The following is a 17,626-nucleotide window of genomic DNA, read 5'->3' as shown; positions in this document are numbered from 1 at the left end:
AAAAAGCTCCATCAATCGGCAGAAGAGATCGGTGCCGGAAGGTGCAGCCTTAGAACACAACGTCTCTGGTAAACAAACACAGAGGGGCAGGAAGGCGATCAGGCGAACAACCATTTACGTAACGACATGGAGGAAGTGATAACAAAGCATCTGAAAGGGAGATTAAAGAAAAGGAGGAGGAGGAGTAGTGCCTTGATAAGGATTTACCCCCTTTGGACTTTTCATTATTGACAGAGTCACAACCCGGAATTCAAATGAATCGAGATTTTAACCTTTTGATTATCAAACGAGAGGAGCGCAGACACGGACATCTGTTGGACACACAAGTTAAATGTATTGTGAAGACTTTTTTTTATCAGCTTATTAAACAAACTGGAATGAATACAGAGGCCTTTTTATGTGAGCTTAAAGAGCAAATAATACCACAAGGATTAGAAAAAAATATTCAATATATTTATTTAAAGCTTTAATATCGGTCACTGGGAAGAAGCGATTTAAAGCACATAGTAAATATTTTTTGTATTTACACAGCTCATAGTAGATGTCATATTTGGCTGTTTAGAGAAGGGATGAACAGATTCTGATTTCTGATCTATTTGGCCGATCTATATGCTTTAGCTCTGTGCTCTTCTGTGTTATCAGCAACTGCATAAAGAAACTACTTCAAAAAGTTCAATTCTTAAGGTCACGAGCGGATTGAAAATTGAGTTTTGCTTCAAGCCTGTTCCTTGTTCACAACACACTATTCCCTCTCTGAAACAAAGGCGTGCTTAGTTAAAGATCTGCTCCAGTCTGCCGTGTGCTTACAAGGTCCAGACTTTTATAAGACAACAGTAAATGCAACTAGACAATTCCAGCAGAAATTGTGAGGGTGGTTGCCGTGTGTGCGTGAGAGTCTGTGTGTGCGTGCATGTGTGGGACAGCAGTAAGAACGGTGCCATCTAACAGCTGAGACAGAACTCTGTCACACTGAAACAATGATGTCATCACTCTTAACTCTGAACACCTGCTGCTCACTTGACATTCAGCTTTGATCTGCCAGAACATTCCATCAATGTATTTGAATGGGCGTACCACTGCTCGCAAAACCTCAAATATCTTGAAAACTAAACATGGTATCACCGATCCGTTTGGACTGTGAGCGACATAACAAATAGGCGCACGTTTTGATGTATTGTATTTTCATCTAGCATTCAGACTGTGACCACAGTGGCAATTTCAAAACATGAGTGAATACTGGGAAATTCTGGACATCACTTAGAGTGAGAGCCCAATGTGTGTGTATGTGGTGCGTGACTGTCAAACAAATGTCTCTCCTGGGAGACTGGAACATTTTATGTTTTTATTTTTTGCTTTATGAGTGAGAGGACACTCAGAGCTTTCTTTTGATGTATTTTGTTTATATATGCGAGCAACAATGACTTCAGGATGGCGATTTACAAATATGTTTCCAAAACTGAAGTTTTTGGCCGTTACACTCTAGGATTTCAAATTTTGCCATCTGCTTTGAATGGGGCAAATTTTGGCCAATTTTTTGTCACTTAAACTCGATTTGTGTCCAAACCGTGTGCCCGAGGTTTCCACAAAGTAATAGCACACTTTTTGGGGCCGAGACGCTCGTTTTGATACCTTTCTTATGTGTGTGGCGCAAACGCTGTGGGAGGAGTAGCGCGGCCCGTTTTTAGGATATAATAAGAAGAATAACTAGAAAATTTGCATTTCCCTGCGGAAAATGCGTGTGAATGCTTCCTGCTGAAATGTTGCGGAAACACTGCTGAATGAAGAAAAATCAGCAGAAAAAGAGGAAAATTAGCAGAAGATGAAGAAAAAGTGGAACAAGTAGAAGAAGAGGAAATAGCAGAAGAAAAGTGGAAGAAGAGGAAATAGCAGAAGAAAAGTGGAAGAAGAGGAAATAGCAGAAGAAAAGTGGAAGAAGAGGAAATAGCAGAAAAGTGGAAGAAGAGGAAATAGCAGAAGAAAAGTGGAAGAACAAAAACCGTAGTAAAAGGAGAAAAGGAAGTAGAAGAAAGTGAAAGTGTCTGTACAAGAACAAGAAATAGTGATAGAAGAAAATGTAGTAAAAGAAGTGGAAGCAGAAAAAGAAGTAAAAGCAGAAGAACAAGACGTAGAAGAAGAGGAAATAGCAGAAGAAAAGTGGAAGAAGAAAAACAGTAGTGAAAGGAAGTAGAAGAAATTGAAAGTATCTGTACAAGAACAGGACACATCAGACATGTCACTCGCAGGAGCTGGGGATCGAACCCTCAACCTTCCGATTGACTCTACCAACTGAGCCACAGCCGCCAATCATGAAGAAAAGCATTTACAGTATAAAGTTCAATGCATGTGTGTGCGTGTGTGGAGGGGAGGGTGTTTGTGTGTGTAAGTGCAATCAAGAGCAACTGCATTCAGCTGGCAGCTTCGACTGAGAAAATGGGGGAACATCTCCCTATTCAGTGCTCATTTTAAGGGGTTAAATTAAGAGTTGGTGGTTGAATGATGATTTTATGAGCAAGAGGAGAGTTAGCTGAACGCGTTGATGTAATTTTTATGTCTGGGATCCAAGAAATGTGGGAACTACAGCGATGTGAAAACTTTGTCAAGAGAGATCAGTTTCCAGATGAATCGGTGGATCTTAACATTATCGCAGATGGAGAGTTTTTTGGACCACCTGCCGCTTTGAAGCTCACAGTGTCCAGACCGTTGCTCCGTTTGTCCTGAAATCCTAATGTGAGCGAGAGGACAAGTTTTCCTATGTTTTGAGGGTAAATTTAGTCATGTGGTGTGAAAATTGTGGTCGCTAGAGCAATTTGTTCGGGAGATTTTGAACCCATCTCCCAACTCTGCCACACTCTAACGATGATGTCACGCACTCTAGCTCTGAACATTCCACCACATAGACACCCATTCAAAAACGGGGAAGACAGCAAAAAACATCACAAAACAGTTGGAAGTATAGTTTAAAAAGTATAAAAGATAGCAAAACAATGTAAATGTAGTAAAAGTAGTGGAGAAACGTGTGAACGTTTTAAAGTAAAAATGAAGTCTCTACGTGGAACACAGCAAAAGTTATAAGGCTGAGAAAAAGGTGGAACAGTGGAAAAAAATCCCATTCATTTCAATGGGGAAAAAAATTGTGAAAATTTGTGGAAAAAGTGAAATAACTTAAAAAGTAAAAGTAGTAAAAACGTGAAAAGATATAGCACACCTGTCCAGAACAAGCAGAACAGTATGAAAGTTGAACGGTGAAAGTAGCACAAACGGTTGAAGAGTAGAAGCGAAGCAAAAAACGTACGGAAGTAGAATAATAATAATAACTAGAAAATTTGCATTTCCCTGCGGAAAATGCGTGTGAATGCTTCCTGCTGAAATGTTGCAGAAACGCTGCTGAATGAAGAAGAACTAGCAGAAGTAGAGGAGAATTAGCAGAAAATGAAGAAAAAGTGGAACAAGTAGAAGAAGAGGAAATAGCAGAAGAAAAGTGGAAGAAGAGGAAATAGCAGAAGAAAAGTGGAAGAAGATCAAATAGCAGAAGAAAAGTGGAAGCAGAAAAAGAAGTAAAAGCAGAAGAACAAGAGGTAGAAGAAGAGGAAATAGCAGAAGAAAAGTGGAAGAAGAGGAAATAGCAGAAGAAAAGTGGAAGATGAGGAAATAGCAGAAGAACAAGAGGTAGAAGAAGAGGAAATAGCAGAAGAAAAGTGGAAGAAGAGGAAATAGCAGAAGAAAAGGGGAAGAAGAGGAAATAGCAGAAGAAAAGTGGAAGAAGAAAAACAGTAGTAAAAGGAGAAAAGGAAGTAGAAGAAAGTGAAAGTATCTGTACAAGAACAAGAACTAGTGATAGAAGAAAATGTAGTAAAAGAAGTGGAAGCAGAAAAAGAAGTAAAAGCAGAAGAACAAGAGGTAGAAGAAGAGGAAATAGCAGAAGAAAAGTGGAAGAAGAAAAACAGTAGTAAAAGGAAGTAGAAGAAATTGAAAGTATCTGTACAAGGACAAGAAATAGTGATAGAAGAAAATGTAGTAAAAGAAGTGGAAGCAGAAAAAGAAGTAAAAGCAGAAGTAGAAGAAGAGGAAATAGCATAAAAACAGTAGTACAATTAGAACAAGTAGTAAAAGTATCTGTAGAAGGACAAGAAATAGTGATAGAATAAGAAAATGTAGTAAAAGAAGAAGCGGAAGCAGAAAAAGAAGTAAAAGCAGAGGAACAGGAAGTTGAAGCAAAAGTAGACCATTTCCAGTATGAAGTTCAATGCATGTGTGTGGGGGTGTGGGGGTGTGGGTGTTTGTGTGTGTAACTACAATCAAGAGTAACTGCAGTCAGCTGGCAGCTAAGACAGTGAGCAAAATGGGAAAATGTCTCCCCATTGATTGCCAATTTTAAGGGGTTAAATGAAGAGTTGGTGGCTTAATGATGATTGTATGAGCAAGAGGAGAGTTAGCTGAACGCGTTGATGTAATTTTTATGTCTGGGATCCAAGAAATGTGGGAACCACAGCGATGTAAAAACTTTGTCAAGAGAGATCAGTTTCCAGATGAATCGATGAATCTTAACATTATCGCAGATGGAGAGTTTTTTGGACCACCTGCCGCTTTGAAGGTCACAGTGTCCAAACCGTAGCTCCGTTTCTCCTGAAATCCTAATGTGAGCGAGAGGACAAGTTTTCCTACGTTTTGAGGGTACATTTATTCATGTGGTGTGAAAATTGTGGTCGCTAGAGCAATTTGTTCGGGAGATTTTGAAATAATCTCACAACTCTGCCGCACTCTAACGATGACGTCACGCACTCTAGCTCTGAACATTCCACCACATAGACACCCATTCAAAAACGGGGAAGACAGCAAAAAACATCACAAAACAGTTGGAAGTATAGTTTAAAAAGTATAAAACATAGCAAAACAATGTAAATGTAGTAAAAGTAGTGGAGAAACGTGTGAACGTTTTAAAGTAAAAATGAAGCCTCTACGTGGAACACAGCAAAAGTTATAAGGCTGAGAAGAAGGTGAAACAGTGGAAAAAAATCCCATTCATTTCAATGGGGACATTTTTTTTGAAAATTTGTGGAAAAAGTGAAATAACTTAAAAAGTAAAAGTAGTAAAAACGTGAAAAGATATAGCACACCTGTCCAGAAGAAGCAGAACAGTATAAAAGTTGAACGGTGTAAGTAGCACAAACGGTTGAAGAGTAGAAGCGAAGCAAAAAACGTACGGAAGTGGAATAATAATAACTAGAAAATTTGCATTTCCCTGCGGAAAATGCGTGTGAATGCTTCCTGCTGAAATGTTGCGGAAACACTGCTGAATGAAGAAAAATCCGCAGAAAAAGAGGAAAATTAGCAGAAGATGAAGAAAAAGTGGAACAAGTAGAAGAAGAGGAAATAGCAGAAGAAAAGTGGAAGAAGAGGAAATAGCAGAAGAAAAGTGGAAGAAGAGGAAATAGCAGAAGAAAAGTGGAAGAAGAAAAACAGTAGTAAAAGGAGAAAAGGAAGTAGAAGAAAGTGAAAGTATCTGTACAAGAAATAGTGATAGAAGAAAATGTAGTAAAAGTGGAAGCAGAAAAAGAAGTAAAAGCAGAAGAACAAAAAGCAGAAGAAGAGGAAATAGCAGAAAAAGACCGTAGCAAAACTAAAACAAGAAGCAGAAGAAGTAAAAGTATCTGCAGAAGAACAAGAAATAGTAATAGAAGATGTTGCAAAAGCAGAAGAAGGGGAAATAGCAGAAAAAGACTGTAGCAAAACTAAAACAAGAAGCAAAAGTATCTGCAGAAGAACATTGGACATGTTGCTCGCAGGAGCTGGGGATTGAACCCTAAACCTTCCGATTGAGGGGCGACGACTCTACCAACTGAGCCACAGTATAAAGTTCAATGCATGTGTGTGCGTATGTGGAGGGGAGGGTGTTTGTGTGTGTAACTAATCAAGATAATATAAATAATAAAGAGTAACAGCAGTCAGCTGGCAGATAAGACAGTGAGAAAACGGGGGAAACATCTCCCTATTCAGTGCTTATTTTAAGGGGTAAAATGAAGAGTTCGCGGCTGAATGATGATTTTATGAGCAAGAGGAGAGGTAGCTGAACGCGTTGATGTAATTTGTATGTCTGGGACCCAAGAAATCTCGGAACTACAGCGATTTAAAAACTTAGTCAATTTTTCTTTCATTTGACAATTTTCGTTTCTTTTAACATTATCGCAGATGGAGAGTTTTTTGGACCACCTGCCGCTTTGAAGCTCACTGTGTCCAAACCGTAGCTCCGTTTGTCCTGAAATTTTAATGTGAGCGAGAGGACAAGTTTTCCTACGTTTTGAGGGTAAATTTAGTCATGTGGTGTGAAAATTGTGATCGCTAGAGCAATTTGTTCGGGAGATTTTGAAACAATCTGACAACTGTGCCGCACTCTAAGCGATGATGTCACGCACTCTAGCTCTAAACATCTCACCACATACACACCCATTCAAAAACGTGGAAGACAGCAAAAAACATCACCAAACATTTGGAGGTATAGTTTAAAAAGTATAAAAGATAGCAAAACAATGTAAATGTAGCAAAAGTAGCAGAAGAACGTGTGAACGTTTTAAAGCAAAAATGAAGTCTCTACGTTGAACAGAGCAAAAGTTATAAGGCTGAGAAGAAGGTTGAAAAGCTGAAACGTTTCCCATTCATTTCAATGGGGCAGAATATTCTGGAAAAAGTGAAATAACTTAAAAAGTAAAAGTAGTAAAAACGCGAAAAGATATAGCACACCTGTCCAGAAAAAGCTGAACAGTACGATAGTTGAACGGTGAAAGTAGCACAAACGGTTGAAGAGTAGAAGAGCAGCGAAAAACGCACGGAAGTGGAATAATAATAATAAAGAACTGGATAACAATAGTGTGAATGCTTTGAAGCATTCACACTAATAAAGATTTGGATAACAATAGTGTGAATGCTTGAGCATTCACACTAACTAGACAATTCCAGCAGAAATTGTGAGGGTGGTTGCCGTGTGTGCGTGACTGTCTGTGTGTGTGTGCATGTGTGGGACAGCAGTAAGAATGGTGCCATCTAACAGCTGAGACAGAACTCTGTCCCACTGAAACGATGATGTCATCACTCTTCACTCTGAACACCTACTGCTCACTTGACATTCAGCTTTGATCTGCCAGAACATTCCATCAATGTATTTGAATGGGCGTACCACTGCTCGCAAAACCTCAAATATCTTGAAAACTAAACATGGTATCACCAATCCGTTTGGACTGTGAGCGACAGCACAAATAGGCGCACGTTCTGATGTATTGTATTTCCATCTAGCATTCAGACTGGGACCACAGTCGCAATTTCAAAACATGAGTGAAAACTATGAAATTCTGGACATGACTTAGAGTGAGAGCCCAATGTGTGTGTATGTGGTGCGTGACTGTCAAACAAATTCCTCCCCTGGGAGACTGAAACATTTTATGTTTTTACTTTTTGCTTTATGAGTGAGAGGACACTCAGAGCTTTATTTTGATGTATTTTGTTTATATATGCGAGCAACAATGACTTCAGGATGGCGATTTACAAATATGTTTCTAAAACTGAACTTTTTGGCAGTTGCACTCTAGGATTTCAAATTTTGCCATCTGCTTTGAATGGGGCCAATTTTGGCCAATTTTTTGTCACTTAAACTCGATTTGTGTCCAAACCGTGTGCCCGAGGTTTCCACAAAGTAATAGCACACTTTTTGGGGCCGAGACGCTCGTTTCGATACCTTTCTTGTGTGTGTGGCGCAAACGCTGTGGGAGGAGTAGCGCGGCCCGTTTTGAGGATATAATAAGAAGAATAATAATAATATTAACAATAGTAGTAGTGTGGTTTGCCTTTCAGGCAACCACCCTAATAATATTAACAATTGTAGTAGTGTGGTTTGCCTTTCAGGCAACCACCCTAATAACATGTGTTCAAGATAATGCAGCTTTAATTTGAAGCTGGTTAGCTGCAGAGATGAAAACACACAGAAGCAAAGCTAAAACAGGCTGAAGCTGCACAGGTCTTTAAAATGAAACACATGATTTGTATCGTCCGTTCGGGATGAGCTGGCAGGTAAAGTGGTGCAGTTTGTGTTGTTGGCCGATGTTCCACTTCTTTAATTGTTCCCGCAGTACTTCACCTTCATTTTGCAGAGCCCGCGTGTTGAATACGTCAGGTCAAGCTTCCTTTCAAGACGGAGATTGTAAAATCCAAATTGAGGCCGAACCCTTGGCCCCCTCCCATGAAGAAAAGCACTGGGTGAATGTCTTCACGACAGTACAGTCAGCAATCTCGTATGCCAGACACGGCCATACTTTACCACTGTTGAGAGCTATTTCATTTTATAGCAGGGCAGACTGGCAGGGTGCAACATACACCTGCTTCATCGGCGTACGAAGCACAGAACAAAATGCAAGCAGCAGGTTCATCACGCTCAAACTGGCTTCTTGTGAAGTTCGAATTAGAACAGAAGAACATTTGAATCTTTCAAATCCGTTCAGGGTTGCAGGATAATAATAATTGAAATTCTGACGTGAATCTGTTTCTGTGCATTTTACTTGAAGAAACCAGCGAGACACGGAGGAAGCTAACAACAAACAGGAAGCAGATCAGAGTCATCTCACCTTTGTTAGGCTCAACACTTCTATGGCTAATTACGACATCTGAATAGCTAATGTTTTTTTCAGGGATGACGGCTGCATTGCATAACACATCTAACTTACATAAACATCTCAAAAAGCATCAAGCCGAACAACTGTATCAGTATCGGGACTCCAAAAGTAGGATAGCCGCATCCCGAGTTTAAATAAACCAAAAAAATAAACAAAAAACAACTACACATGTACAGGGCAAGGTCATCAAGATATAAGATGAACCGCTCTGCCTACAGGGGGCGCCAAAGTCTTCACAAACAAAAGGTTTCTAATGTTATCTTTAAACTGCGGGGATCAATCAAACCTGACTTTAACACAGCGCTTCACAGCGTGTAGCCGGGTTTTTTTGGGTGGGGGTGGACTGCATAACGACTATTATGTGTCGGGCTACTACATACAACCCCAATTATATCAATTTCATTTGCAGTTGTAACATGACAAGTTATATAAAAGATTAAGAAGGATGAATGTTGATGCAATACTGTGTAAGAGAAAGGTGAAAAGTGTTTGGCGAGATGAAAGGTACTGACCGAGGTGAAGACTTCGGTGGTCTGCTGGATGGTGGCGATACGTGTCCACTCCCACTTCTGGAAAAGCTGCACCCTGGTGGGGTTGTGAAGGGTGGCTGACGGGTGGGTGCGGAAGAAGGTTGGGAAGCGCTGGCGGTTGGACAGGGCCGGCGAGCTGGATCCATAGGAGAGCTGGGAAACAGAAACAAAAGAAGAGGAAGGCAATGAAACAGAAGTGCAGAAGAAGAGAAAAATAGAAACAGACGGAAATACTCTTCTAAAGGTCCTTCTAGGCATCAGCTGTAAACAGACTTCAATCGAAATGCATTCACATCAGAACTCTCTTGTTCTTTGCCTGTACACAGCCTGCTTTGATGCCAAATGGTTCAAACAGCGAGCAACAGAGAGGAAAACCCAGCACAAAGTCGGAGAACCAAAGAAACAATCCTCTCTCCTGCTCTTCTCATTTTCAGCCACACTCACTCCTTTTCTTCTTTCAGCTTCCCCTCAGGCTCATCACGTGATAAACTCTGTAATTTCCCTTTAAAAAACACAACACTTCATGCAGGATTTCCCATGCATAGATTGCCATGAAATAGTGATGACACATTCTGCTATTACAAACAGAGGAATTTTTAAAAAAAGAATCTAATTATTGTTGTTGCAAACCCAAGAGATCGTTGGTTTCTTTCATTTAGGCCCACATAATTTGAATTCTCCGGCACAATTCCCAGCAGGGGCACAAAGCGTGAGATGTGTGTCCAACAAAGCAGGCGAGAGAGATGGTGGGAAATGACGGCAGAAACACAGACAAGACGATTCCTTGAACAATTAGTTTTAACAGTGACAGGGTGAAGATAAAATCCTCTGCAGGTCCCCTTTTTAAAATGAGGAACCTGGCGTTAGGGACCCATTACAGACACAGCCAGCCGATCCTCCGCCACAGCTCTCATCTAAGCCCCATTACCTGAACAGCTCTGGGATGCTCACAACTGGGAGCAAAAAGGAGGCTTGATGAAAGATGTCAAAAGTCGTGTACAATGTGGACTCGCTACAATAACAATCCCCTCGCGGGCGCTAGCAGGTGTGTGAAGGCCTCCAAGCGAAGGATTGGGATCTATACAGGAAGTGACAGATGATCTTTGAGCGGCGGTGAAAGATGGGGAGAAACCTGCAGCAGCTCTGATGGATGACATACGATCCATAATAAACATGGGAGGGGTAATGTTAACATACAGGAGGGGTTGACACTGTCGAAGACGGCAAAAGGACGCACAATTTGTACTCGAGTGGAAGTTCTGTTGAAAAGGATTCTGCTTAAAGTATAAAAACACATTTAACGTTTTTTCATCTTCTCTGAAGTCAAAAAGGAAATTAAAGGCTGTTAAATGTATTCACAAGATTAAACTACAATAAACCCTGAAGGACAATTTAAATGGCAAAGCTATATGAACCTCACTATTAGGGAGACTATTAAACTGAAATCATTTTGACTTTACAAAAAAAAAAGGCTAAAACCTTGGACTGATAACGATGAACACTTTCTGCAGTCAAGCTTTTCCACTTTCATCTGTGCCACACAGCTGCCAGATTAATTGGTCTCCCCACAAACAGAACTCATCAACACAGCCATCACTCACATTGCAACCTCAATAGAACAGGAAATCACACATCCACCGAACAGCCACCTCACTTTCCTCAGGACGGAGGTACGGAGCACTGAGGGGCAGACGGGCTCGCCTTGGGAGGAGCCTGATCCCTGCTTGAACAGGCAAGAGCAGGAACTTCTGATTGTGCATTGATTATTTTATTTACAGTGTTTGATGTAAAGTATGTAATAATAATATGTAAAAGGAATTTCCCCATGAAGACAATCAAGTCTCAAGTCTACGTCATTTAATATAAGGTAAGGGTTAGGGTTAGGGTCAAATTAGCTTTTAAATCAATGTCTGCTATTTTTAATAATATTTAGCCTAAACATCCCCCCCCAAAAAAAACAACAAAAAAAAACAACTACATTTCTTCATTCATAATTTTAACCCAAAGCTGCTGTGAGAATTTAATACAGCAGGTGGGGGTCGCCGTTATCCTTGTGGTTAGTGTGTGCGTGTGCAGAGCCTCCAGTCCTCCATCCAGGCTCCTTTCCTGGATGTCATTCCCCACTTTCTCTTTTATTGATTTCTAAATCTATTCACTGTCCTATCTCCAAAATAAAGGCATAAAAAGCCCCAAAAATAAACCTTAAAAAAAAAAAAAAGAAGAGAGCAGCTGTGGTGCATTAAAAATTCTCAGGTTGACAGATGCTGACATTTCTCAAATATTTGTGCTGTCTCAAAAACATGCAGTGGTCTCGTCTGTGACTCTGACAAACACACCGAGAGCAGAGCGGGTGACGCGTTCTGAACTGCACGAATGAAAGGGCAACAATTTGGATGTTTTGTTGTCATTTTTGGTCATTAAAAACTAGAAAAAAGATCAATATTGAGGACCTATGACTTCTATTTTTGTGTGCGCGAAAGGAAACATGCATTGATTTTGCTTTATCATTTTCAAGTTTGGATTCACAACTCGTTACAACTCCACTTCAAAACTCTTTGTTTTCTACTACAATCTTCATTATTCAAATAACTGATCAAAAAGATCAAATTTGAAAAAACTACAGAACGTCAGTCATATTTGTTACCATGAGCTGCTGCATGTCTACAATGCTCAAACACATTATCAACATGCAGGACTTTCTCAGTCATCACAATCAAGAAAGGACCCGACACTGGGTGATCCAGACTTCTCTTTCTGTTGCCATGGTATCACAGCACTTAGCAATATGGTTGGATTTTTACTGGTATCACATCTAAGTTTAGATTGTTGGTATTGTTTAGATTGTTGGTATTATGATGTCTGTTGTGACATGTTTGAAATGAAATGTGAAATGTTTGAAATGTTACAGCAGTCAAGCCGGCTGGAAATGCTTGTAAGGTGTAACGACCTCTCCACACCTGTTGGCGTCCTCGTGCTGCTTTTTGGTTTTCTGTTACAGGCTCCTGTCAAGGCGGGGTCGTAATCAGGGGACGAGCTACACTTTGTGTCTCCTCCTTATAATGCTCCTCTCAGGACAGACGTGGAAGTGGGGGAGGTAACCTGCGACAATGCTGAATAATGTAAACCAATAGTTCCCCTTAAAGGCCTCCAAGCTAAAGTAATGCCCGTTCTAAAACTGGAAGACGAAAGTTAAGATCATTGTTTTTAAAAGAAGTGGGTAAGTAACAGGTGTGCTGAAGAAATAAAGACTCAAGAAGGGTGGCGATATCTGAAAACTGGAGCTAATTTTGGCAACAGAATAATTGTACTTAATGACCTCCCACCTTTGGACGCGGTGATTGGCAGCTCCATGACATGTTTTTCTTAAAGTAAAAGTCTGACTATACAAGCATACTAAATAATTTATGCTTCCTTCTGTATTAACGCGTATTATAAATTCAGTCAAAGCTTTATTTCCACAGCCACTGCGGCCGCTCAGCAGACGGAGATGTGCACAGACTTGGATGCACAGTAATTGAAGGCAATAAATTGTTTACTTGCTCAGAGTTCAAGACAGAGTTCTGCAACAGGTAATCTGTCAGCGAGGGCGAACTAGGTAGGCGGGAGAAACCTGAAACAGGTTGCGATTGAAGAGGCGCAGGCGGAATATAAAGACAGGAAATGCTTAAACCGGGTAGCACATCACAGTGCACCACTGCTTCTCAATCTGTTTCACATCAAGGTACATAAACCACGGAGCCAGTTTATCGAGCTTTGACATGGTAAGTGTCTGAACCCAATATCTTAAATGGTAAACCATTCTGTCATAGAGTTATTAATGGATGGATTTTAAGTGAAAGTGAGCGGCTGGGGCAACTGATAAGAAACCACCAAGGTACCCCGAGTCTCACCAGACCCAGCTTTGAGAAATATCTGCATTGGAAGATCTGGGTAAAGAGGTCTGGTGTATGCACGCAAGATAATGGGAAAAGGCGGGGACAGGTGAGCTACTGGTGTGCACACAGGCGGAAAAACAGCTGGCATCTAAATAAGCAGATATGAGTGAAGTGAATGCACTTAATATGAAGGTTTTCTGTGATGAACTAATAGTTTGCAATTATTCGATGCATGTTAATGGACTTTGCATGTTGGATAAACGGTCATGAATAAGTCAGTCACGACATACTGGCAGCTACAGAGCTTAATGATTATACTGGTATTATTGCGTGGATATAAAAAATGGATGAAATATTCTAAAAACAAATCAATTTTATTTACGGAGCAAGTTTAAAAACTACCAGAGTGAACCGTATTGCTGGACAGTAAGAAAACATACATAAACAGAATTAGACTCAGCGGTGGAAAGAAGAAAGAAGCACGTCATCAGTCTGCTCTTAAAAACGCAGGCTACAGAAAGGTAGAGGAAGACTTTTCCACAGCTTTGGACAGATATAACCGATCACCTGCTCCCTTTAGCCTCGAGCGAGGAACAGCCAGAAGCAGCTGGTCTGATGACCTGAGAGGTCTGTGAAGGGAGGGGGGTTCAGAGGTGTACAAGGGGCAGGCCATGTAAAGCCTTCCTGTACGTGACGAGGAGCCACAAAGAAGCAAGTACAGGGACACAGAGGGTACTACAATAGTCCACCTTCTCCAGGCCTGTGCAGTACTGCAGTCTGCACAGGCATGCTACCTTTCTTAAGGAACAACTTACACACTGTAGTGAGACTGATGAGGATTTCAGTAGTTTTACAGCTGTCCAGCAGAAAAGTAGAAATATACAGTACTGGAGCCATAAATGTGATTTACCAAATGTGGTGCTAATTATTTCAAGTTTAAATGAAAGTTATTAGTTATTTCTTCGTAAGTAGTTTCTCATTTTTAATTTTCAATGATCCCCCTGATGACTACTCTCTTTTAAACTACGCTTAGTGTTCGCCAGTTCAACATGTTGAAACAATGAAACTACAACAATGAAGTCTCCGTGACTTCATGAGGCTTTCCCAGAATGCATTGTATTTCATTTTATGGATCCACTGATTTTCGCACAGGGACAAAAAATACACGCGTGTTGAATTTCTTTCATACAGCAAGCGTTTACAGAAACATTTCTATGTTGATGTGTTTCTCTGATGTTTCTCGAGTCACAGGATGTGTGAGGCAAAGGTGGATTCTGTGAGACTAAAAGATAACTAACGAGTAACTTAAGCATTGAAGTCGATCTGTGATCTTTGTATTTTATGTTGGTGACTTGACGATTGGCCAGACTGATACTGATATCATGCAGAGAGAAAGATTCTGATACCGATATCTTTCTTCGATCTTCCATCTTACGCGATAGACCGATATAAATCTTCAAACACATTGAATGTGTTGATCCCTCAAACACAAGATTTACAATGAAAACAAGCCCTTATTGGTCAGAACAACAACGCTGTACTGAAGCACTCAATTAGAAGGTTAGAAATTAACAATTGTAGAAATTTAATCACAAACTTGAACTGAAAAAAAACCAAAACAAGATATGAGCACAAGCCGATAGCGAGAGTCACGTGCTAAGCTAACTAATGAATCAGTCGGGCTCTGATCGAAAGTCAAATAATTAACAACAAAGTTTTTAATTCATATTTTAAATTGAACATTTTTAAGCCTCAAAGCTGTTTCTTTAAAGCAGCCTTGTTGTAATAAAAACCTACAGTAAGAAGAACAGCGTTCCTTTCAGCTCGGCCTTGAATACTTTAAAAGCAAAATCTCATTTCTATAAGTGAACTCTCGAAAACGTTTTTTTTTGTTATGAGTCTTTACAACAGGAACAAACCTGAGATGGAGCATCAAAGCTGTTGTGGCAGAACGATACGGAGGTAGCAGCACTCGAGAAAAACACAGGACAAAGTTCCACATCAAAGCTTCCCAAAAAACCACAAACAATATCTCTTGGTTCTCAGCTCGTCTGTTCCCTTGGAGCCTTGTCGTTCAAGATCAATGCCTGTCTATGTTTTACGATGCTTTTAGAAAGAGAGATGGTGTTAAAATTAACACAGTGCCAAGAGGAGCCCCTCCTTGATCAGAGTCCAGAAATGGAGGTAAGCATTTGCCTCCCCGGCGCTCTGATGAGGCTGTTTGACATGCGAGGAGGCTTCTGCAGGCAGCCAGCGTTCAGAAATAATTGAGTGTGGCAGTTAGGAGCTTGTGCCAGTGGTGGCGTGTAGTAAAGGGAGACAGATTCCTTTGTGTGTGGAGAGAATCGACTGCTGGAGCTGAGAGAGCGAGGCGGAAACGTAGTGTGGGAGAGAAAAAGGGAAAGAGATGGAAAAAAAGAGGAAGGAAGGAAGGAAAGCAAGAAAAGGGGGTTGAAATAGAGAAGAGCAGCTCCGGGCATCGACAGCAGACAGAGAAAAGAGGAAGGAGAAGCAGAAAGTGGAAAACAGTTTTTAATGAAAGGGCCGACAAAGAGAGAAAGAGCAGCGATGGAAAAGAGGGGCTCATGCCAACCACTAGAACTGATTGTTCTCGATGACTAATCTCTGGATGAAACTTCAATTACAGGACAAAGCCAATGAGTGGAGCAGCGTGAGTGACAGAGAGGCAGATCAAGAGAAGACAAAGAGTGAGATAAACAAAATAAACCGACTGATGAAGGCATGAAAGGCAGACATGTTTTCAAAAAGCAGCAGATCTTTAGCTGATTGAACGATCTGGGATGTGTTTGCACTTGTCATAGATGTATTGTGATGCAGTTAGGGAAGTCAAACAACGCGTTTTGTGCTGCGCATAGTGTCGCTGTCAGTGCAGGATGGTGAAACTGCCTCGTGGAGTGTCAGTGCTAATGAAAAGTGCTGCTGTGTGACGAGTTTTAGAATCAATAAACAACTACGCCATTGATTCTGGAAGCTAAGTGTAATTACTACAAATACAAAAGATAATCATTTAAAAGGATGTCAGCTTCCAACAGACTCTTCAGAGCATTTTAAATCGTTTTGCCTGGACTAAATACAAGGACGTTATCCTTTTAGCACAAACAAATCTAAAGAGTTCAGTGTCCAGGTTTCTTATCGGCTCGGCTCCCTCTCAAAGCGATCCAGAACAAAAGACCACCGGGGACGAGAGGAAGCGCTGTCCTTTGTTTGGCTTCCTGAGCCAGACAAAGGACCAGACCAGGTCTTTAGGACCTAAGGGTCTGAATCTAAATACAGTAAATATAGCATTACTACTATAGAAGCAGAGTAGGTAGAATGAGTGCTGGTCAAGCAGGTTAAAAGCATTAAAGCATTTTGCATTGACTTCCATCCGGCACGTCCTCTTAAGGTTTAAGACCTGAATCTTAAACGATCTGCGATGCCCGATTCTGCTCCGATCACTGGGGGCAGTTTGTCAGGTTGACAGGAGGAGGCAGGGATCTAACCTCAAAGCCTGGGATAAGCGGACCATTCACTCGACCAATCTATCACAAATTCAATTTAAAGGATCATTTTAGCCAAATAGCAGCAATACTTTACAGTTTATTACATCAGCAAAGCGGATCATCTCAAGTCTCCACATAAACGTGTCAGAGGTGACCTTGCTGTAAAGTTGTTTTTATTGAAACATTTTTTTCTCAGTCACTATGAAATCTGTTTACAGCACGCTCGGCAGAGAAACTGCGAAGAAGTGTTTGTGTTGAATTTCTCAGTGTCTTCCGTAAGGCTCTGAATCTCACAAACAAAACTCCATTCTTCTCTCCTGTTTGGTGTTGAGTGACTTGAAAACCTCTGGGACAGATGTTTCAGAAAGCAGGCGCATGAAACCAAAACTTAGAGAATACTGCAAGAGGAAAGTCAGAAGAAAGGAGAAATCGTTTGTATCACCGTTAGAGTTCGGAGCTGGGCCGAGTGTTGTCGTCACATTGCAAATAAAGAAGAAGCAGCGTCAGTTCACCGGATGGCAAAACAAACAAATTAATTATCTTTTTTTTTTTCAATGTTCTACTTTGTCTTATGTTACATGTTCGGAATAAATAAACAAATCAAATCACAACTTCGAGGAGAGTTAACAGCAGTGTTCTGCAGCATCCCTCTCCTTCTGTTGTCTTTACAGAAATAACTTTCACATATCCATCATCTCTTCTCATTATTTCTCCCTGACAGACGCAGACAGCAGGTGATTCTTTCAGTGTGGGGGGAAAAAAAAAGGTGTCACATGATGCACCAAATAATCCCTTTTAGATCTGAAGCAGAAAGCTTGAGTGAACAGAAAAAGTTCATATCCAGCTTTGCGATAGCCGATATCTTAAACTGAGACTTCGGGCTTTGTCGAGCCAGCTTACTCAAAGAAAGCCTGGCCATGTTGATCTCGCTCCCCGGTAAACCCTTCACGCCTCTCTGCTCAGGGTCGACTGAGTTATGAGTCAAACAAGAAATGCAAATTCAGTTGCAAATTATGGCTGTAATGTAAAGCAACATCTGCTGCGAACAATTGAGAGACCTTTTG

The 17,626-nt window shown here is 40.7% G+C and overlaps 1 protein-coding gene across 1 annotated transcript in view; it reads right to left on the bottom strand.

Annotated features, from left to right (window-relative positions):
* Nucleotides 1-17,626, bottom strand: part of gabbr1a (gamma-aminobutyric acid (GABA) B receptor, 1a) — a 90,064-nt gene that overhangs the window by 40,919 nt on the left and 31,519 nt on the right. Inside the window, exon 9 of the mRNA XM_079343646.1 lies at nt 9,167-9,337. Coding sequence (XP_079199772.1) covers nt 9,167-9,337 — 171 coding nt within the window. The remainder of the gene's footprint in view (nt 1-9,166; nt 9,338-17,626) is intronic.

The sequence above is a fragment of the Symphodus melops genome, assembly GCF_947650265.1.
Source record: "Symphodus melops genome assembly, chromosome: 5".
NCBI classification, from domain to species: domain Eukaryota; kingdom Metazoa; phylum Chordata; class Actinopteri; order Labriformes; family Labridae; genus Symphodus; species Symphodus melops.
Note: the sequence above shows the minus strand (reverse complement) of the source record. Positions and strands in the feature narration are given on the sequence as shown.